Here is a 22481-nt window from a genome sequence, read left to right on the forward strand (position 1 = left end):
AGACTTTATATGGGAAAATAAACAACACAAACGTAAGAAGTCTGTAATAACAAACCAAAGAGCTGATGGTGGGTTTGAAGTACTAGATTTCATTGATATCAACAACACCTTTAAATTAAAATGGATAAAAAGATGTTTAACTCTGAATCTTTATGGTACTTCATTCCCTGTCATATTGTTATCAAATTGTGTGGTCTTACATTTTTGTGGAAGTGCAACTGTTCCCTAGCAAAATTACCCATCAAACTGTCCAAATTTCACGAACAAGCCCTTTTAGCCTGGAAACTATGTTAATGTCCACAACTTCTCCCTTCACAAGGCCCTTCTGTGGAACAACAAAGATATTGTTGTTAAAAACAAGTCTTTATTCTTCCCTAAGTGGTTTGAAAGAAATATTATATTTGTGCTTGATTTTTTTGATAAAGAAGGAAATATACTCTCTATTATAGGAAGGTCTTAGAAACATATAACTTACAAACATTATAAATAATTTAATTATATATGGAAAGCATATCTATTACTCAATTTAATTTAATTTTCAAAGCAATACCTTCAGAACTTACTCAATTAATGAAATCTCATTAGTGTTTTGGAGAACATGTCGAGATAGATGCACAATTTATGTTAGAACGTTGCCCCCTGCTGGATCAGAAATGTAATGACAAATTCACAAGAACATTTTAACTCCTGGAGGGTAATTCGTCTTGAATGCATATATAACTGAAATTGAATGGAAGAAAGCTTGGTTGCTCCCTCACACATTTTGTATAGCAAATACAGTAAAAGAAATTCACTTTAAAATCTTTGACAAAATATACCCTTGCAATAACGTCTAAATTCATGGACTGTGATAAAGGGGAAACTAATCATTCACGTGTTTTAGTGTGTGACCGTGAAGTTACAGTGAAGTTAAGTATTTACATGTTTCATTTCATCAATAAGACCCGTGTATTGATGTATTTAATGAAAGATGGAATAAACTAAGCAAAAAAGAAACGTCCAATTTTCATGACTCTGTCTTTCAAAGATAATTCACAAAAATCCAAATAACTTCACAGATATTCATTGTAAAAGGTTTAAACACTGTTTCCCATGCTGCTTGTTCAATGAACCATAAACAATGAATAAACATGCACCTGTGGAACGGTCGTTAAGACACTAACAGCTTACAGACGGTAGGCAATTAAGGTCACAGTTATGAAAACTTAGGACACTAAAGAGGCCTTTCTTACTAACTCTGAAAAACACCAAAAGAAAGATGCCCAGGGTCCCTGCTCATCTGCATGAATGTGCCTTAGGCATGCTGCAAGGAGGCATGAGGACTGCAGATGTGGCCAGGGCAATAAATTGCAACGTCTGTACTGTGAGACGCCTAAGACAGCGCTACAGGGAGACAGGACAGACAGCTGATCATCCTCGTAGTGGCAGACCACTGTTCGGTACATCAGTGGCAGACCACTGTTCGGTACATCCAAACATCACACCTGCGGGACAGGTACAGGATGGCAACAACAATTGCCCGAGTTACACCAGGAACGCACAATCCCTCCATCAGTGCTCAGACTGTCCGCAATAGGCTGAGAGAGGCTGGACTGAGGGCTTGTAGGCCTGTTCTAAGGCAGGTCCTCACCAGACATCACGGCAACAACGTCGCCTATGGACACAAACCCACCGTCGCTGGACCAGACAGGACTGGCAGAAAGTGGTCTTCACTGACGAGTCTCGGATTTGTCTCACCAGGGGTGATGGTCGTATTTGTGTTTATCGTCGAAGGAATGAGCGTTACACAGAGGCTTGTACTCTGGAGCGGGATTGATTTGGAGGTGGAGGTTCTGTCATGGTCTGGGGCGGTGTGTCACAGCATCATCGGACTGAGCTTGTTGTCATTGCAGGTAGGTAATCTCAACGCTGTGCGTTACATGGAAAACATCCTCCTCCCTCATGTGGTACCCTTCCTGCAGGCTCATCCTGACATGACTCTCCAGCATGACAATGCCACCAGCCATACTGCTCATCCCAAACCATCTCAATTGGGTTGAGGTCGAGTGATTGTGGTGTTGCTAGAGATGGTGAACATGAAGTAAATGCACCGTGCTTGAAGAAGAGAAATAAGTATTTCACGGCTTTAGATGTGAGTGCTACTGGGCGGTAGTCATTTAGACAGGTTACCTTGGTGTTCTTGAGCACAGGGACTATGGTGGTCTGCTTGAAATATGTAGGTATTCCAGACTGGTACAGGGAGAGGTTGAAAATGTCAGTGAATACACCTGCTGTACTACTGATAGTGCTAATGTGATAGAGGATACAGGCTGATGTCAGTTATAAAGAGGTAGGAAGGTTGTCATCGGATAGGGTTTAAAGAGGTAGGAAGGTTGTCATCGGATAAAGTTTAAAGAGGTAGGAAGGTTGTCATCGGAAAGGGTTTAAATAGGAAGGTTGTCATTGGATAAAGTTTAAAGAGGTAGGAAGGTTGTCATCGGAAAGGGTTTAAATAGGTAGGAAGGTTGTCATCGGATAAAGTTTAAAGAGGTAGGAAGGTTGTCATCGGATAAAGTTTAAAGAGGTAGGAAGGTTGTCATCGGATAAAGTTTAAAGAGGTAGGAAGGTTGTCATCGGATAAAGTTTAAAGAGGTAGGAAGGTTGTCATCGGATAAAGTTTAAAGAGGTAGGAAGGTTGTCATCGGATAAAGTTTAAAGAGGTAGGAAGGTTGTCATCGGATAGGGTTTAAATAGGAAGGTTGTCATCGGATAGGGTTTAAATAGGAAGGTTGTCATCGGATAAAGTTTAAAGAGATAGGAAGGTTGTCATCGGATAGGGTTTAAATAGGAAGGTTGTCATCGGATAAAGTTTAAAGAGGTAGGAAGGTTGTCATCGGATAGGGTTTAAATAGGAAGGTTGTCATCGGATAAAGTTTAAAGAGGTAGGAAGGTTGTCATCGGATAGGGTTTAAATAGGAAGGTTGTCATCGGATAAAGTTTAAAGAGGTAGGAAGGTTGTCATCGGATAGGGTTTAAATAGGTAGGAAGGTTGTCATCGGAAAGGGTTTAAATAGGAAGGTTGTCATCGGATAAAGTTTAAAGAGGTAGGAAGGTTGTCATCGGATAAAGTTTAAAGAGGTAGGAAGGTTGTCATCGGATAAAGTTTAAAGAGGTAGGAAGGTTGTCATCGGATAAAGTTTAAAGAGGTAGGAAGGTTGTCATCGGATAAAGTTTAAAGAGGTAGGAAGGTTGTCATCGGATAGGGTTTAAATAGGAAGGTTGTCATCGGATAAAGTTTAAAGAGGTAGGAAGGTTGTCATCGGATAAAGTTTAAAGAGGTAGGAAGGTTGTCATCGGATAAAGCTTAAAGAGGTAGGAAGGTTGTCATCGGAAAGGGTTTAAATAGGAAGGTTGTCATCGGATAAAGTTTAAAGAGGTAGGAATGTTGTCATCGGATAAAGTTTAAAGAGGTAGGAAGGTTGTCATCGGATAGGGTTTAAATAGGAAGGTTGTCATCGGATAAAGTTTAAAGAGGTAGGAAGGTTGTCATCGGATAGGGTTTAAATAGGAAGGTTGTCATCGGATAAAGTTTAAAGAGGTAGGAAGGTTGTCATCGGATAAAGTTTAAAGAGGTAGGAAGGTTGTCATCGGATAAAGTTTAAAGAGGTAGGAAGGTTGTCATCGGATAAAGTTTAAAGAGGTAGGAAGGTTGTCATCGGAAAGGGTTTAAATAGGAAGGTTGTCATCGGATAAAGTTTAAAGAGGTAGGAAGGTTGTCATCGGATAAAGTTTAAAGAGGTAGGAAGGTTGTCATCGGATAGGGTTTAAATAGGAAGGTTGTCATCGGATAAAGTTTAAAGAGGTAGGAAGGTTGTCATCGGATAAAGTTTAAAGAGTTAGGAAGGTTGTCATCGGATAGGGTTTAAATAGGTAGGAAGGTTGTCATCGGAAAGGGTTTAAATAGGAAGGTTGTCATCGGATAAAGTTTAAAGAGGTAGGAAGGTTGTCATCGGATAAAGTTTAAAGAGGTAGGAAGGTTGTCATCGGATAGGGTTTAAATAGGAAGGTTGTCATCGGATAAAGTTTAAAGAGGTAGGAAGGTTGTCATCGGATAAAGTTTAAAGAGGTAGGAAGGTTGTCATCGGAAAGGGTTTAAATAGGTAGGAAGGTTGTCATCGGATAAAGTTTAAAGAGGTAGGAAGGTTGTCATCGGATAGGGTTTAAATAGGAAGGTTGTCATCGGATAAAGTTTAAAGAGGTAGGAAGGTTGTCATCGGATAGGGTTTAAATAGGAAGGTTGTCATCGGATAAAGTTTAAAGAGGTAGGAAGGTTGTCATCGGATAGGGTTTAAATAGGAAGGTTGTCATCGGATAAAGTTTAAAGAGGTAGGAAGGTTGTCATCGGATAAAGTTTAAAGAGGTAGGAAGGTTGTCATCGGATAGGGTTTAAATAGGAAGGTTGTCATCGGATAAAGTTTAAAGAGGTAGGAAGGTTGTCATCGGATAGGGTTTAAATAGGAAGGTTGTCATCGGATAAAGTTTAAAGAGGTAGGAAGGTTGTCATCGGATAGGGTTTAAATAGGAAGGTTGTCATCGGATAAAGTTTAAAGAGGTAGGAAGGTTGTCATCGGATAGGGTTTAAATAGGTAGGAAGGTTGTCATCGGAAAGGGTTTAAATAGGAAGGTTGTCATCGGATAAAGTTTAAAGAGGTAGGAAGGTTGTCATCGGATAAAGTTTAAAGAGGTAGGAAGGTTGTCATCGGATAAAGTTTAAAGAGGTAGGAAGGTTGTCATCGGATAAAGTTTAAAGAGGTAGGAAGGTTGTCATCGGATAAAGTTTAAAGAGGTAGGAAGGTTGTCATCGGATAGGGTTTAAATAGGAAGGTTGTCATCGGATAAAGTTTAAAGAGGTAGGAAGGTTGTCATCGGATAAAGTTTAAAGAGGTAGGAAGGTTGTCATCGGATAAAGTTTAAAGAGGTAGGAAGGTTGTCATCGGAAAGGGTTTAAATAGGAAGGTTGTCATCGGATAAAGTTTAAAGAGGTAGGAATGTTGTCATCGGATAAAGTTTAAAGAGGTAGGAAGGTTGTCATCGGATAGGGTTTAAATAGGAAGGTTGTCATCGGATAAAGTTTAAAGAGGTAGGAAGGTTGTCATCGGATAGGGTTTAAATAGGAAGGTTGTCATCGGATAAAGTTTAAAGAGGTAGGAAGGTTGTCATCGGATAAAGTTTAAAGAGGTAGGAAGGTTGTCATCGGATAAAGTTTAAAGAGGTAGGAAGGTTGTCATCGGATAAAGTTTAAAGAGGTAGGAAGGTTGTCATCGGAAAGGGTTTAAATAGGAAGGTTGTCATCGGATAAAGTTTAAAGAGGTAGGAAGGTTGTCATCGGATAAAGTTTAAAGAGGTAGGAAGGTTGTCATCGGATAGGGTTTAAATAGGAAGGTTGTCATCGGATAAAGTTTAAAGAGGTAGGAAGGTTGTCATCGGATAAAGTTTAAAGAGGTAGGAAGGTTGTCATCGGATAGGGTTTAAATAGGTAGGAAGGTTGTCATCGGAAAGGGTTTAAATAGGAAGGTTGTCATCGGATAAAGTTTAAAGAGGTAGGAAGGTTGTCATCGGATAAAGTTTAAAGAGGTAGGAAGGTTGTCATCGGATAGGGTTTAAATAGGAAGGTTGTCATCGGATAAAGTTTAAAGAGGTAGGAAGTTTGTCATCGGATAAAGTTTAAAGAGGTAGGAAGGTTGTCATCGGAAAGGGTTTAAATAGGTAGGAAGGTTGTCATCGGATAAAGTTTAAAGAGGTAGGAAGGTTGTCATCGGATAGGGTTTAAATAGGAAGGTTGTCATCGGATAAAGTTTAAAGAGGTAGGAAGGTTGTCATCGGATAGGGTTTAAATAGGAAGGTTGTCATCGGATAAAGTTTAAAGAGGTAGGAAGGTTGTCATCGGATAGGGTTTAAATAGGAAGGTTGTCATCGGATAAAGTTTAAAGAGGTAGGAAGGTTGTCATCGGATAGGGTTTAAATAGGAAGGTTGTCATCGGATAAAGTTTAAAGAGGTAGGAAGGTTGTCATCGGATAGGGTTTAAATAGGAAGGTTGTCATCGGATAAAGTTTAAAGAGGTAGGAAGGTTGTCATCGGATAGGGTTTAAATAGGAAGGTTGTCATCGGATAAAGTTTAAAGAGGTAGGAAGGTTGTCATCGGATAGGGTTTAAATAGGTAGGAAGGTTGTCATCGGAAAGGGTTTAAATAGGAAGGTTGTCATCGGATAAAGTTTAAAGAGGTAGGAAGGTTGTCATCGGATAAAGTTTAAAGAGGTAGGAAGGTTGTCATCGGATAAAGTTTAAAGAGGTAGGAAGGTTGTCATCGGATAAAGTTTAAAGAGGTAGGAAGGTTGTCATCGGATAAAGTTTAAAGAGGTAGGAAGGTTGTCATCGGATAGGGTTTAAATAGGAAGGTTGTCATCGGATAAAGTTTAAAGAGGTAGGAAGGTTGTCATCGGATAAAGTTTAAAGAGGTAGGAAGGTTGTCATCGGATAAAGTTTAAAGAGGTAGGAAGGTTGTCATCGGAAAGGGTTTAAATAGGAAGGTTGTCATCGGATAAAGTTTAAAGAGGTAGGAATGTTGTCATCGGATAAAGTTTAAAGAGGTAGGAAGGTTGTCATCGGATAGGGTTTAAATAGGAAGGTTGTCATCGGATAAAGTTTAAAGAGGTAGGAAGGTTGTCATCGGATAGGGTTTAAATAGGAAGGTTGTCATCGGATAAAGTTTAAAGAGGTAGGAAGGTTGTCATCGGATAAAGTTTAAAGAGGTAGGAAGGTTGTCATCGGATAAAGTTTAAAGAGGTAGGAAGGTTGTCATCGGATAAAGTTTAAAGAGGTAGGAAGGTTGTCATCGGAAAGGGTTTAAATAGGAAGGTTGTCATCGGATAAAGTTTAAAGAGGTAGGAAGGTTGTCATCGGATAAAGTTTAAAGAGGTAGGAAGGTTGTCATCGGATAGGGTTTAAATAGGAAGGTTGTCATCGGATAAAGTTTAAAGAGGTAGGAAGGTTGTCATCGGATAAAGTTTAAAGAGGTAGGAAGGTTGTCATCGGATAGGGTTTAAATAGGTAGGAAGGTTGTCATCGGAAAGGGTTTAAATAGGAAGGTTGTCATCGGATAAAGTTTAAAGAGGTAGGAAGGTTGTCATCGGATAAAGTTTAAAGAGGTAGGAAGGTTGTCATCGGATAGGGTTTAAATAGGAAGGTTGTCATCGGATAAAGTTTAAAGAGGTAGGAAGGTTGTCATCGGATAAAGTTTAAAGAGGTAGGAAGGTTGTCATCGGAAAGGGTTTAAATAGGTAGGAAGGTTGTCATCGGATAAAGTTTAAAGAGGTAGGAAGGTTGTCATCGGATAGGGTTTAAATAGGAAGGTTGTCATCGGATAAAGTTTAAAGAGGTAGGAAGGTTGTCATCGGATAGGGTTTAAATAGGAAGGTTGTCATCGGATAAAGTTTAAAGAGGTAGGAAGGTTGTCATCGGATAGGGTTTAAATAGGAAGGTTGTCATCGGATAAAGTTTAAAGAGGTAGGAAGGTTGTCATCGGATAAAGTTTAAAGAGGTAGGAAGGTTGTCATCGGATAGGGTTTAAATAGGAAGGTTGTCATCGGATAAAGTTTAAAGAGGTAGGAAGGTTGTCATCGGATAAAGTTTAAAGAGGTAGGAAGGTTGTCATCGGATAAAGTTTAAAGAGGTAGGAAGGTTGTCATCGGATAGGGTTTAAATAGGAAGGTTGTCATCGGATAACGTTTAAAGAGGTAGGAAGGTTGTCATCGGATAGGGTTTAAATAGGAAGGTTGTCATCGGATAAAGTTTAAAGAGGTAGGAAGGTTGTCATCGGATAGGGTTTAAATAGGAAGGTTGTCATCGGATAAAGTTTAAAGAGGTAGGAAGGTTGTCATCGGATAGGGTTTAAATAGGAAGGTTGTCATCGGATAGGGTTTAAAGAGGTAGGAAGGTTGTCATCGGATAGGGTTTAAAGAGGTAGGAAGGTTGTCATCGGATAAAGTTTAAAGAGGTAGGAAGGTTGTCATCGGATAGGGTTTAAATAGGAAGGTTGTCATCGGATAAAGTTTAAAGAGGTAGGAAGGTTGTCATCGGATAGGGTTTAAATAGGAAGGTTGTCATCGGATAAAGTTTAAAGAGGTAGGAAGGTTGTCATCGGATAGGGTTTAAATAGGTAGGAAGGTTGTCATCGGATAAAGTTTAAAGAGGTAGGAAGGTTGTCATCGGATAGGGTTTAAATAGGTAGGAAGGTTGTCATCGGATAAAGTTTAAAGAGGTAGGAAGGTTGTCATCGGATAAAGTTTAAAGAGGTAGGAAGTTTGTCATCGGATAGGGTTTAAATAGGAAGGTTGTCATCGGATAGGGTTTAAAGAGGTAGGAAGGTTGTCATCGGAAAGGGTTTAAATAGGAAGGTTGTCATCGGATAAAGTTTAAAGAGGTAGGAAGGTTGTCATCGGATAGGGTTTAAATAGGAAGGTTGTCATCGGATAAAGTTTAAAGAGGTAGGAAGGTTGTCATCGGATAGGGTTTAAATAGGTAGGAAGGTTGTCATCGGATAAAGTTTAAAGAGGTAGGAAGGTTGTCATCGGATAGGGTTTAAATAGGAAGGTTGTCATCGGATAAAGTTTAAAGAGGTAGGAAGGTTGTCATCGGATAGGGTTTAAATAGGAAGGTTGTCATCGGATAAAGTTTAAAGAGGTAGGAAGGTTGTCATCGGATAAAGTTTAAAGAGGTAGGAAGGTTGTCATCGGATAGGGTTTAAATAGGTAGGAAGGTTGTCATCGGAAAGGGTTTAAATAGGAAGGTTGTCATCGGATAAAGTTTAAAGAGGTAGGAAGGTTGTCATCGGATAAAGTTTAAAGAGGTAGGAAGGTTGTCATCGGATAAAGTTTAAAGAGGTAGGAAGGTTGTCATCGGATAAAGTTTAAAGAGGTAGGAAGGTTGTCATCGGATAAAGTTTAAAGAGGTAGGAAGGTTGTCATCGGATAGGGTTTAAATAGGAAGGTTGTCATTGGATAAGGTTTAAAGAGAAAGGTTGTCATTGGATAGGTTTAATCATGGAATGTTAAGATTTGTTTTTACCTCTACGAAAGCGATCAGTAGACTAAATACTGTTGCATGCTAAGTTGCACAAAGTCAAAGAGTTTAGTTAGTCCTTCTATCATTATAGAATTTAGAACAAGCTGAATGTCTAAGGGCACAGGGCGAGAACCAGATGCAGACACAGGAGGCAGAGGGTTTGAGTCTGATATTTATTATAATCCAAGGGGCAGGCAAGAGAATGGTCACGGACAGGCAAAAGAGCAGGAACAAACCTGGCTGACCGGGGTACCGGCATTGATGAGGGCTGGGTCCAGGATGTCTTTAGCGGGATCCCAGCACCTCTCCTCCGGGCCATAACCCTCCCAGTCAACCAGCTACTGGAAACCTCTGCCCGTGGTCGAACCCTCAGCCTCAGGAGGCGTCTCAGTGTATGCTGGCAGACTGTTGATGACCTGGGGGGAGGGATGGGCCTAGAAACAGAAGACAAAGGACTGTGAGACAAGGGCTTAATCTTGGACACATAAAAAGGTGGGTGAACACAAAGGGTAAGGGGTAACAGCAGGCGAACAGCAGTGGGACTAAGGACTCTAGACATGGGGAAAGGACCAATGAAACAGGAGGAAAGTTTTCGGGAATCCACCCAGAGGGGCAGGTCCCGTGTGGACAACCGTACCCTCTGCCCGACAGCGGGGAGCTTGTCGACGATACCTGGAGGTGGTCTTGAGAAGAGCCGCCCGAGCCCTTTTCCAGGTACGCCAATAGCGGCGGACAAACATCTGGGCTGAGTGTATGTTGACCTCAACTTCTTTCTCTGGGAAGAGCGGAGGCTGATACCCCATGGAGCATTTGAAGGTGGAGAGTCCAGTAGCCGAGCAGGGAAGAGCTGATTCCCACCTCAAATGCTCCATGGGGAGAGTCCAGTAGCCGAGCAGGGAAGCGTGTTCCTAGCATATTCCACCCAGACCAGTTGCTGGCTCCAGTTGGTGGGGTTACTAGCAACAAGACACCGAACTGTCGTCTCCATGTCTTGATTGGTTTGCTCTGACTGGGCGGCTTTGTAAAAACCTATCCACCACCATCAGAATGGTGGTGTGACCATCTGACGGGGGAAGCCCAGTGACAAAATCCAGGGAAATATGGGACCAGGGACGATGAGGGACAGGGAGTCTTGCGCTCACACTATGCATGCGGCGACAAAGGCCGAAACATCAGGAGCCATGGTGGGCCACCAGAAGCATGGTCAGAGGAAAACTGAGGTACGAGTGAGCCCATTCCAGGACGTGAGGCCGGGCCAAATCAGGAACGAACATCCGGTTAGGCAGCCCCCCCAGGGTCTGGCTGGGATTGTTGTGCCTTGCGGACCAGAGACTCAATACCCCAAACAACCGAAGCCGCCAAACATGAGGCAGGGAGGATGGTCTCAGATTCAGAGGGAGTGGCAGTGGAACTCTACAGAGGGGAGAGAGCGTCCGGCTTCACGTTTCTGGACCCTGGGCGGTAGGAAAATATTAAATTGAACCTGGTAAATAACAGGGTCCAATGAGCTTGCCTTGAGGCACTTGGCAGTGCGGAAGAATTCTAAATTCTTATGGTCCGTCCAAACCAAAAATGGATCTTCTGCCCCTTCCAGCCTGTTTCTCCACTCCTCCAGAGCCATCTTAACTTTCCCTTCAGCTATGGGGTATCCCAGATAGACTCTGTCAATCACCATATTCTTATTGGCAGACTCAATTGCCTTGGTTTCTCAAATGATTGCCTCGCCTGGATCACCAACTACTTCTCAGATAGAGTTCAGTGTGTCAAATCGGAGGGCCTCTTGTCCGGACCTCTGCCAGTCTCTATGGGGGTGCCACAGTGTTCAATTGTCGGGCCGACTCTCTTTTCTGTATACAGGTATATCAATGATGTTGCTCTTGCTGCTGGTGATTCTCTGATCCACCTCTATGCAGACAACACCATTCTGTATACATCTGGCCCTTCCTTGGACACTGTGTTAAAACCTGTTATGGCAAGGAGTTCCCCTCAGGGAACTCCACTCCCCCCATTCAGCTGAAAAGGTGGCGCAGGGAATTCAAAAATATTCTTTAGAAATATTTAACTTTCACACATTAACAAGTCCAATACAGCAAATGAAAGATAAACATCTTGTTCATCTACCCATCATGTCCGATTTTTAAAATGTTTTACAGCGAAAACACAACATATATTTATGTTAGACCACCACCAAATCAAAGGAAAAACACAGCCATTTTTTTCCAGCCAAAGATAGAGTCACAAAAGCAGGATTAGAGATAAAATGAATCACTAACCTTTTGAAAATCTTCATCAGATGACACTGATATGACATGTTACACAGTACATTTATGTTTTGTTCGATAATATACATTTTATATCCATAAATCTCGGTTTACATTGACGCCATGTTCAGAAAATCCTCCAAAATATCTGGAGGAATTATAGAAAGCTACGCCAGATAACAGAAATACTCATCATAAACTTTGACGAAAGATACATGTTTTACATATAATTAAAGATACACTGGTTGTTAATGCAACCGCTGTGTCAGATTTTTATAAAACGTTACGAAAAAAGCATACCATGCAATATTCTGAGACGGCGCTCAGAAGTAAATATATGTCTCCGCCATGTTGGAGTCAACAGAAATACGAAATTACATCATAAATATTCCCTTACCTTTGATGATCTTTCATCAGAATGCAGTGCAAGGAGTCCGAGTTCCGCAATAAATCGTTGTTTTTTTCCATAATGTCCATTACTAGTGTCCAATTAGCTACTTTTGCTGGCACGTTTAGTTCACATGTCCAAAAGCTGGCGCTAGATCCATGCGAACTTGGACGAAAACTTCAAAAAGTTATATTCCAGGTCGAATAAACTGGTCAAACTAAGTAGAGAATCAATCTTCAGGATGTTATTTTTATATATATCCAATAACGTTCCAACCGGAGCATACGTTTTTGTCTACAGAGTAGTGGAACGCAAGGCGATATAATGACTACTGCGCGTAACCAGGAACTGCCATTCTACCAGGCCAGTGACTCAAATAGCTGCCATCCGGTCCCACATCACACTAGGGGATTCATTCCAAGTTCTACTGACTGTTGACATCTAGTGGAAGGCGTAGGAAGTGCGAACAGATCCATATCTCATTTGGATGTGAATAGGCGATGAGTTGAAAATCAACCAACCCCAGAATTTCCACTTCCTGTTTGGAAGTTTGCCTGCCCTATGACTTCTGTTATACTCACAGACATAATTCAAACAGTTTTAGAAACTTCAGAGTGTTTTCTATCCAATAGTAATAATACTATGCATATTTTAGCATCTGGGACAGAGTAGGAGGCAGTTCACTATGGGCACGCAATTCATCCAAAAAGGTTTTAATTAACATGCATTTATCATCAACACGTAAGATTTCAGATGTCTAAACTTGTATTTAAATGTTTCTTCTGTTCAAGAGAACATTGCAATATGCTGCTTTTCATCTCATGTTTTTGACATTTTAATTTCAACAAAATAATCTGATGAGTTTTTGTGTATGAATTCCATCTTTTCAAATGAAGGCATATCTTCAAAGAAGGTGTTTTCCATTGTGTGGAAATCTAGTGGCTGTAAAGAATGACAACTTGGTTCCCTGAAGCTATACAGTTCTCATGCTTATTCATTATGGAAATCTAGTGGCTGTATAGAATGACAACTTGGTTCCCTGAAGCTATACAGTTCTCATGCTTATTCATTATGTGAATATATTATAGTATTACACATTCCTTATCACACGTCTGGCATAGGTCTGAACTGACAAATCTACTTTCTCAGTGATCTGGCAGAAGGGGGAGTGCAGGCTTGGTGCTCACAGTGTAAATCTGTAGGAATGGTGGTAGAGACAGACAGACCACATTACCCTCAGGCTTGGTGGCAGATAGACAGACCACATTACCCTCAGGCTTGGTGGCAGATAGACAGACCACATTACCCTCAGGCTTGGTGGCAGATAGACAGACCACATTACCCTCAGGCTTGGTGGCAGATAGACAGACCACATTACCCTCAGGCTTGGTGGCAGATAGACAGACCACATTACCCTCAGGCTTGGTGGCAGATAGACAGGTGTTGCATCACCAACCATTGAAGCCTTTTCTTTGTGTTTAATAGTCTCTCTCTCTCTCTCTCTCTCTCTCTCTCTCTCTCCCTCTCTCTCTCTCTCTCTCTCTCTCTCTCTCTCTCTCTCTCTCTCTCTCTCTCTCTCTCTCTGTCTCTGTCTCTCTCTGTCTCTCTCTCTCTCTCTCTCTCTCTCTCTCTCTCCCTCTCCCTCTCTCTCCCTCTCTCTCTCTCTCTCTCTCTCTGTCTCTCTCTGTCTCTCTGTCTCTCTCTCTCTGTCTCTCTCTCTCTCTCTCTCTCTCTCTCTCTGTCTCTCTCTGTCTCTCTGTCTCTCTCTCTCTGTCTCTCTCTCAATTCAATTCAAGGGCTTTATTGGCATGGGAAACATGTGTTAACATTGCCAAAGCAATCTCTCTCTCTCTCTCTCTCTCTCTCTCTCCCTCTCTCTCTCTCTCTCTCTCTCTCTCTCTCTCTCTCTCTCTCTGTCTCTCTCTGTCTCTCTCTCTCTCTCTCTCTCTCTCTCTCTCTCTCTCTCTCTCTCTGTCTCTCTCTCTCTCTGTCTCTGTCTCTCTCTCTCTCTCTCTCTCTCTCTATCTCTCTCTCTCTCTAAATCATTCCCCCAGACCTCATGTTTTATAACGTCTCACTGAAGTCTGGATGTTGCCTTCTGATTGAAGAAATAACCTACACTGTAGTCATGAGCACATATTTAAACTTGGATTCCGTGTGTACAATAAATATAATCAGGTGAACTTAAGTTTGTTTTAGTTATGTTTTAATTATATCACCTCTTTTGATTCTATGCATCAAATCTGGAGACCTGATAGAACGAAAGTCTATGGTAGATGGTGTGGACATCTGGACACCTGGTAGAATGAAAGTCTATGGTAGATGGTGTGGACATCTGGACACCTGGTAGAATGAAAGTCTATGGTAGATGGTGTGGACATCTGGACACCTGACATAATGAAAGTCTATGGTAGATGGTGTGGACATCTGGACACCTGACATAATGAAAGTCTATGGTAGATGTTGTGAGATGCTCATGTGAAAGAGAACATAACATTCTACTCGGTGAGATTGATTGATTGATTGATTGTTTGATTGATTGATTGTTTGATTGATTGATTGATTGTTTGATTGATTGATTGATTGTTTGATTGATTGATTGATTGTTTGATTGATTGATTGATTGTTTGATTGATTGATTGATTGTTTGATTGATTGATTGATTGTTTGATTGATTGATTGATTGTTTGATTGATTGATTGATTGATTGATTGAACAAGACCGTTTAATTTCCTGTCAACAAACATTGAAGACATTCTGCTTCTGTTTTCTCTTGTTTTGGCTTCCTGATACCTCATATCAGACAGAAGTCCTTCTGTCTTCCAGCAGGGGGCAGTAAACACCAGGCTGACTCTAAACTCTTAGTTGTCTTCCACTAGGGGGCAGTAAACACCAGGCTGACTCTAAACTCCTAGTTGTCTTCCACTAGGGGGCAGTAAACACTAGGCTGACTCTAAACTCCTAGTTGTCTTCCACTAGGGGGCAGTAAACACCAGGCTGACTCTAAACTCCTAGTTGTCTTCCACTAGGGGGCAGTAAACACCAGGCTGACTCTAAACTCTTAGTTGTCTTCCACTAGGGGGTAGTAAACACCAGGCTGACTCTAAACCCCTAGTTGTCTTCCACTAGGGGGCAGTAAACACCAGGCTGACTCTAAACCCTTAGTTGTCTTCCACTAGGGGGCAGTAAACACCAGGCTGACACTAAACCCTTAGTTGTCTTCCACTAGGGGGCAGAAAACACCAGGCTGACTCTAAACACCTAGTTGTCTTCCACTAGGGGACAGTAAACACCAGGCTGACTCTAAACTCCGAGATGTCTTCCACTAGGGGGCAGTAAAACACCAGGCTGACTCTAAACCCCTAGTTTTCTTCCACTAGGGGGCAGTAAACACCAGGTTGACTCTGAACTCCTAGTTGTCTTCCACTAGGGGGCAGTAAACACCAGGCTGACTCTAAACTCCGAGTTGTCTTCCACTAGGGGGCAGTAAACACCAGGCTGACTCTAAACCCCTAGTTGTCTTCACCTAGGGGGCAGTAAACACCAGGCTGACTCTAAATCCCTAGTTGTCTTCCATCAAGTGGCAACAATCATCAGGCTGACTCTAACACCAGGCTGACTCTAACACCAACCTGACTCTAACACCAACCTGACTCTAACACCAACCTGACTCTAACACCAGGCTGACTCTAACACCAACCTGACTCTAACACCAGGCGGACTCTAACACCAGGCTGAGTCTAACACCATCCTGTCTCTAACACCAGGCTGACTCTAACACCAACCTGACTCTAACACCAACCTGACTCTAACACCATCCTGACTCTAACACCAGGCTGACTCTAACACCAACCTGACTCTAACACCATCCTGACTCTAACACCAGGCTGACTCTAACACCAGGCTGACTCTAACACCAACCTGACTCTAACACCAGGCGGACTCTAACACCAGGCTAAGTATAACACCATCCTGAATCTAACACCAGGCTGACTCTAAACTCCTAGTTGTCTTCCACTAGGGGGCAGTAAACACCAGGCTGACTCTAACACCAACCTGACTCTAACACCATCCTGACTCTAACACCAGGCTGACTCTAACACCAGGCTGACTCTAACACCAACCTGACTCTAACACCAGGCGGACTCTAACACCAGGCTAAGTATAACACCATCCTGAATCTAACACCAGGCTGACTCTAACACCAGCCTGACTCTAACACCAGGCTGATTCTAACACCATCCTGACTATAACACCAACCTGACTCTAACACCAAGCTGACTCTTAACACCAACTCGATTCTAAACCCCACTTCCAGAATGCAGACAGAGCAGTACCCTGGATGCTTTTTCCTTTGGTTGACACAACTCTGAAATAGTAAGACAATCCATGCCTATTTCTCTTTTATTACCCATGTGGCGTATAGTACTGCTTGTGTCTCTGAAATCTGCTACGATCAACGTGAGTCAAGGTGCTGTAAAAAAACAACCGAGAAAAAATTGTGCTTCTCTCTGAATTACTACACAACCAGTAGAACCCTAACCTGACAGTCATGTGAACCAGTAGAACCCTGACCTGACGGTCATGTGATCCAGTAGAACCCTGACAGTCATGTGAACCAGTAGAACCCTGACCTGACAGTCATGTGATCCAGTAGAACCCTGACAGTCATGTGATCCAGTAGAACCCTGACAGTCATGTGATCCAGTAGCTCTGACAGTCATGTGATCCAGTAGAACCCTAACCTGACAGTCATGTGATCCAGTAGAACCCTGACCTGACAGTCATGTGAACCAGTAGAACCCTGACCTGATAGTCATGTGATCCAGTAGAACCCAAACCTGACAGTCATGTGAACGAGTAGAACCCTAACCTGGCAGTCATGTGAACCAGTAGAACCCTGACAGTCATGTGAACCAGTATAACCCTATCCTGACAGTCATGTGATCCAGTAGAACCCTGACAGTCATGTGAACCAGTAGAACCCTGACAGTCATGTGAACCAGTAGAACCCTAACCTGACAGTCATGTGAACAAGTAGAACCCTGACCTGATAGTCATGTGATCCAGTAGAACCCTGACAGTCATGTGATCCAGTAGAACCCTGACAGTCATGTGATCCAGTAGAACACTAACCTGACAGTCATGTGATCCAGTAGAACCCTAACCTGACAGTCATGTGATCCAGTATAACCCTATCCTGACAGTCATGTGATCCAGTAGAACCCTGACAGTCATGTGAACCAGTAGAACCCTGACAGTCATGTGAACCAGTAGAACCCTAACCTGACAGTCATGTGAACAAGTAGAACCCTGACCTGATAGTCATGTGATCCAGTAGAACCCTGACAGTCATGTGATCCAGTAGAACCCTGACAGTCATGTGATCCAGTAGAACACTAACCTGACAGTCATGTGATCCAGTAGAACCCTAACCTGACAGTCATGTGATCCAGTAGAACCCTGACAGTCATGTGAACCAGTAGAACCCTGACAGTCATGTGAACCAGTAGAACCCTAACCTGACAGTCATGTGAACCAGTAGAACCCTAACCTGACAGTCATGTGATCCAGTAGAACCCTGACAGTCATGTGAACCAGTAGAACCCTAACCTGACAGTCATGTGAACCAGTAGAACCCTAACCTGACAGTCATGTGAACCAGTAGAACCCTAACCTGACAGTCATGTGATCCAGTAGAACCCTGACAGTCATGTGAACCAGTAGAACCCTAACCTGACAGTCATGTGAACCAGTAGAACCCTAACCTGACAGTCATGTGAACCAGTAGAACCCTGACAGTCATGTGATCCAGTAGAACCCTAACCTGACAGTCATGTGATCCAGTAGAACCCTAACCTGACAGTCATGTGAGAGGAGGTGGTGGTGAGAGGAGGAGGTGAGGTGACAGGAGGAAGAGGAGGTGAGAGGAGAGAAGGAGGAGGGAGCGTAATAGAGAGGAGAGGATGACTGGAGGGGAGATCAGAGCTTCTGACTCATATTTAGCATCACACGCAGGGAATCTAGGCAGCCCGCCTGCTCTGGAGAGGAGAGAGAGATTGGTGCAGGGGCAGACAGCATTGAGTCTCAGACGTGATATGTGTGAGTCATGTGGACTGTTCATATCCTGCCTGTGTAGTTCATATCATCTCTGCACTGTGCATCTCCTCCCTTCCCTGTTGCTGTCACTGTGTTGTGTAAGAGAGGATCCTTTTAGGTTGAAACAAATCTCAGCCGTAGGTGAATGGTGGCTGGTGCGCATTTTGGGGAATGGAAAGCAGATCAGACGAGAGAGACAGGGATTTGATATGTGGGATAACTGCACTCTCTTTGCTCTGAAGCCATGCTTCTGATACCTTTTCCCCCTCTTCATAGGTTGTCTGAGGTCTTGATGTCTGAGGTCTTGGTGTTTGTTCCCCTTCCAGACAGTCTGAAGATCCTCGTGAAGAGGGAGTGAGAACCAGAGGAAGAGGAGGGAGGCAAACACCCAGCGCGCCCTAGACCTTCTGTCTGACTACCGGACCTACACATAGAGGACCCACATCCAGACCACAGCACCACCAGCCACATCCACACCCACCACCCCCACCAATCAACACCACTCAAGTCAACCATGCCAACATCCCATTCAGGCCCACTCAGTTCAAACCCCTGCCCACCCCATGCCCCCCACTCCCACAAAGAGGGCCTCAACATGGAAGTCACACATCAGTCCAGGCCGTGAGCAGGAAAACAGGCCCAACCCCCACTCTTACACTCGCCCAAGCCAATGGCATGTACCAGATGCTCAGCAGGCTCTGCTCACACTTACTGGTCTGAGGCCAAACCACACGACTAACAACATTGGACACTATGGAACACAAAGCCTTCACTATCTCATCATGGAATATCCCAGGTCTGAGGTCATCTGCCTTTGGCCTAAAGAGCAGGAACCTGGACTTCACCAAAGAAATCAGAAATCAGAAATTGTCATCCTACAAGAAACCTGGTATAGAGGAGACGGACCCACTGGTTGTCCTCTAGGTTACAGAGAGCTGGTAGTCCCATTCACCACACTACCAGGTGGGTGGTATAGAGGAGACGGACCCACTGGTTGTCCTCTAGGTTACAGAGAGCTGGTAGTCCCATTCACCACACTACCAGGTGGGTGGTATATAGGAGATGGACCCACTGGTTGTCCTCTAGGTTACAGAGAGCTGGTAGTCCCATCCACCACACTACCAGGTGTGTGGTATAGAGGAGATGGACCCACTGGTTGTCCTCTAGGTTACAGAGAGCTGGTAGTCCCATCCACCACACTACCAGGTGGGTGGTATAGAGGAGATGGACCCACTGGTTGTCCTCTAGGTTACAGAGAGCTGGTAGTCCCATTCACCACACTACCAGGTGGGTGGTATATAGGAGATGGACCCACTGGTTGTCCTCTAGGTTACAGAGAGCTGGTAGTCCCATCCACCACACTACCAGGTGGGTGGTATAGAGGAGATGGACCCACTGGTTGTCCTCTAGGTTACAGAGAGCTGGTAGTCCCATCCACCACACTACCAGGTGTGAAACAGGGTATAGAGGAGATGGACCCACTGGTTGTCCTCTAGGTTACAGAGAGCTGGTAGTCCCGTCCACCACACTACCAGGTGTGAAACAGGGTATAGAGGAGATGGACCCACTGGTTGTCCTCTAGGTTACAGAGAGCTGGTCGTCCCATCCACCACACTACCAGGTGGGTGGTATAGAGGAGATGGACCCACTGGTTGTCCTCTAGGTTACAGAGAGCTGGTCGTCCCATCCACCAAACTACCAGGTGTGAAACAGGGAAGACACTCAGGGTATATGCTAGTTTGGTATATAGCAGACCTAACACTCTCTTAAATTAATCAAACCAGGAACATTTTACATTTGGCTAGAAATTCAAAGGAATTGATCTCAAAAGAGAAAAGGGTCCTCCTGTGTGCTACCTATATCCCCCCACTAGAATCCCCATACTTTAATGGAGACAGCTTCTCCATCCTGGAGGGGGAAATCAATCATTTCCAGGCCCAGGAACATGTACTAGTCTATGGCGACCTAAATGCCAGAACTGGACACGAACCTGACACCCTCAGCACACAGGGGGACAAACACCTACCTGGAGGTGACAGCATTCCCTCCCCCATATACCTCCCTAGACACAACTATGACAACATAACCAATGAAAACAGGTCACAACTCCTGCAGCTCTGTCGCATGCTGGGTATGTAGATAGGAGTCCCCTCGAAGTCTACCATTGCCTATGGTAGGTACACCTATAGCTCTGTTGCATGCTGGGTATGTACATAGTCAATGGTAGGCTTTGAGGGGACTCCTATGGTAGGTACACCTATAGCTCATCTCTTGGCAGTAGTACTGTAGACTACTTTATCACTGACCTCAACCCAGAGTCTCTCAGAGCGTTCACAGTCAGCCCACTGACACTCCACAGCAAAATCACAGTCTACATGAACAGAGCAATACTCAATCACGAGACATCAAAGCAAAAGGAACTGAGTAATATTAAGAAATGCTACAGATGGAAGGAAAGTAGTGTGGAAACCTACCAAAAAACAATTAGGAAACAACAAATTCAATCCCCTTTAGACAACTTGTTAGGCGGGGCGGAGTAGGTGAACCCAATTGCAGACTCAGACGAGGAGACAGGGTCAAGGTAACTAAGGTATTTATTGAAAAGCCAGGGGGGGCGGGGGGTGCAGGCCAGGGGAAGCTCGGGCAGGAAGTAGGGAACCAGCAACTGAGGCTGAGGTAAGGGGGGGTAGGGCAAGGTAAGCAGGTCCGGAGCAGAATCCAAGGGGGTCCAGGGCAGGGAAGCAGGACTGACGAGATAAGGGACCAGAGTCAGAGCGGACGGAACTGTAGCAGAGAGGAAAACAGCATCAGGCTTGGGAAAAACTGGCACAACAGGATAACAAGATCTATACAGGAACAAACGGCTTGAAATGCACACTGACTGAGCAGAGGCTACGATCTGGCAGCGTAGCACGGCTGAGTATTTGTAGAGGTCTTGATTATGGAACAGGTTGCAGCTGGTGGGGATCCGCTCTGCCTCCAGCACACCTGTCTCCGCCCACACAATCACATACACCCACTCAGAGAGAAAGGGAGAGAGCACTGGGGGAGTGGGTTAGGGAGACACAGGATGAGAAGTAGAGGGAAAGGCAGGAGCAGATGCAACACTTCCTGGGTAAAACGTTCCACTGTAATAGTAAAGGTGTAAACTTGGCAGTAGAACACCTAAACAGTATATTTGACCTCTCTGCTTCTCTATAAAATCAGAAAACTGAAGAAAATGAACAGCAATTACAGATGGTTTGATGAAGAATGCAAAAACCTAAGAAAGAAATTGAGAAACCTGTCCAACCAAAAACATAGAGACCCAGAAAACCTGAGTCTACGCCTACACTATGGTGAATCACTAAAACAATACAGAAATACACTACAGAAAAAGAAGGAACAGCACGTCAGAAATCAGCTCAATGTAACTGAAGAATCCGTAGACTCTAGCACTTCTTGGAAAACAGGAGTTATCTATTTAAAACGGAGATGTAAACCACTTCTCCATCTTTTTGGCCCTATAATGAAGAACAAACAGCAAAAACATGATCAAATACAAATCTTAGAATCAACTATTAAAGACTACCAGAACCCACTGGATTCTCCGACAGAAGACTCTTACATTAGTAGAAACGGGAGGAAGGGAAGCGCTTCTAAGGTGCACAATAGTACATTTTGGTAGACAGAGGTGCTCTTTGGTAAAAGGGGTGAATTGGTCATCAAAAAGAAAGGAGGACCAAGGCACTCTTCATATAATTAATTAAAATGCCTCTATTAGTATGGCATGTTCAATAGAAACAAGGTTTTAAAAATCTGACGTGTTTCAGCTGCATGGCCTTCGTCAGGGAGTACAAAGAAATAATACAATGTCCTCTTTTGAACAGCTTTTCCAATCAGCCCTAATTAGAAGAGGGAGTGGTTACAAAATTGATTGGACAACACCTAGTAAGCAATACTATACACATTAAAAAGTGAAGTACTGTACCTATGTTATCATAAAAATACAACTCCAAGCTAGAAGTATTAGAACACTTAGAAAGGTAGTTCTAACCTTAAATATGACTGGGAGAAGTGTCAAGAATAAGAAAGCAATATATTCCATAGTACACTAGAACACAGCAAAACATGATGTCCTCTGTACCTTGTCCTCTGTACCTTGTCCCCTTGCCTTGTCCTCTGTACCTTGTCCTCTGTACCTTGTCCTCTGTGCCTTGTCCTCTGTGCCTTGTCCTCTGTACCTTGTCCTCTGTGCCTTGTCCCCTTGCCTTGTCCTCTGTACCTTGTCCTCTGTACCTTGTCCCCTTGCCTTGCCTTGTCCTCTGTACCTTGTCCCCTTGCCTTGTCCTCTGTACCTTGTCCTCTGTACCTTGTCCTCTGTGCCTTGTCCCCTTGCCTTGTCCTCTGTACCTTGTCCTCTGTACCTTGTCCTCTGTACCTTGTCCTCTGTACCTTGTCCTCTGTACCTTGTCCTCTGTGCCTTGTCCTCTGTACCTTGTCCTCTGTGCCTTGTCCTCTGTACCTTGTCCTCTGTGCCTTGTCCTCTGTGCCTTGTCCTCTGTACCTTGTCCTCTGTACCTTGTCCTATGTACCTTGTCCTCTGTACCTTGTCTTCTGTACCTTGTCCTCTGTACCTTGTCCTCTGTGCTGT

General features: G+C 43.6%; 1 protein-coding gene across 1 annotated transcript in view; it reads right to left on the reverse strand.

The window, feature by feature from the left end:
• Nucleotides 1-9438: 9438 nt before the first annotated feature.
• LOC118938935 (proline-rich extensin-like protein EPR1) overlaps nt 9439-22481 on the reverse strand; it is a 79388-nt gene continuing 66345 nt past the window's right edge. The window contains exon 4 of the mRNA XM_036945595.1: nt 9439-9534. Within this exon, the coding sequence (XP_036801490.1) occupies nt 9439-9534 (96 nt within the window). The remainder of the gene's footprint in view (nt 9535-22481) is intronic.

This window comes from Oncorhynchus mykiss, chromosome 15 (genome assembly GCF_013265735.2).
Source record: "Oncorhynchus mykiss isolate Arlee chromosome 15, USDA_OmykA_1.1, whole genome shotgun sequence".
Classification (NCBI taxonomy): Eukaryota; Metazoa; Chordata; class Actinopteri; order Salmoniformes; family Salmonidae; genus Oncorhynchus; species Oncorhynchus mykiss.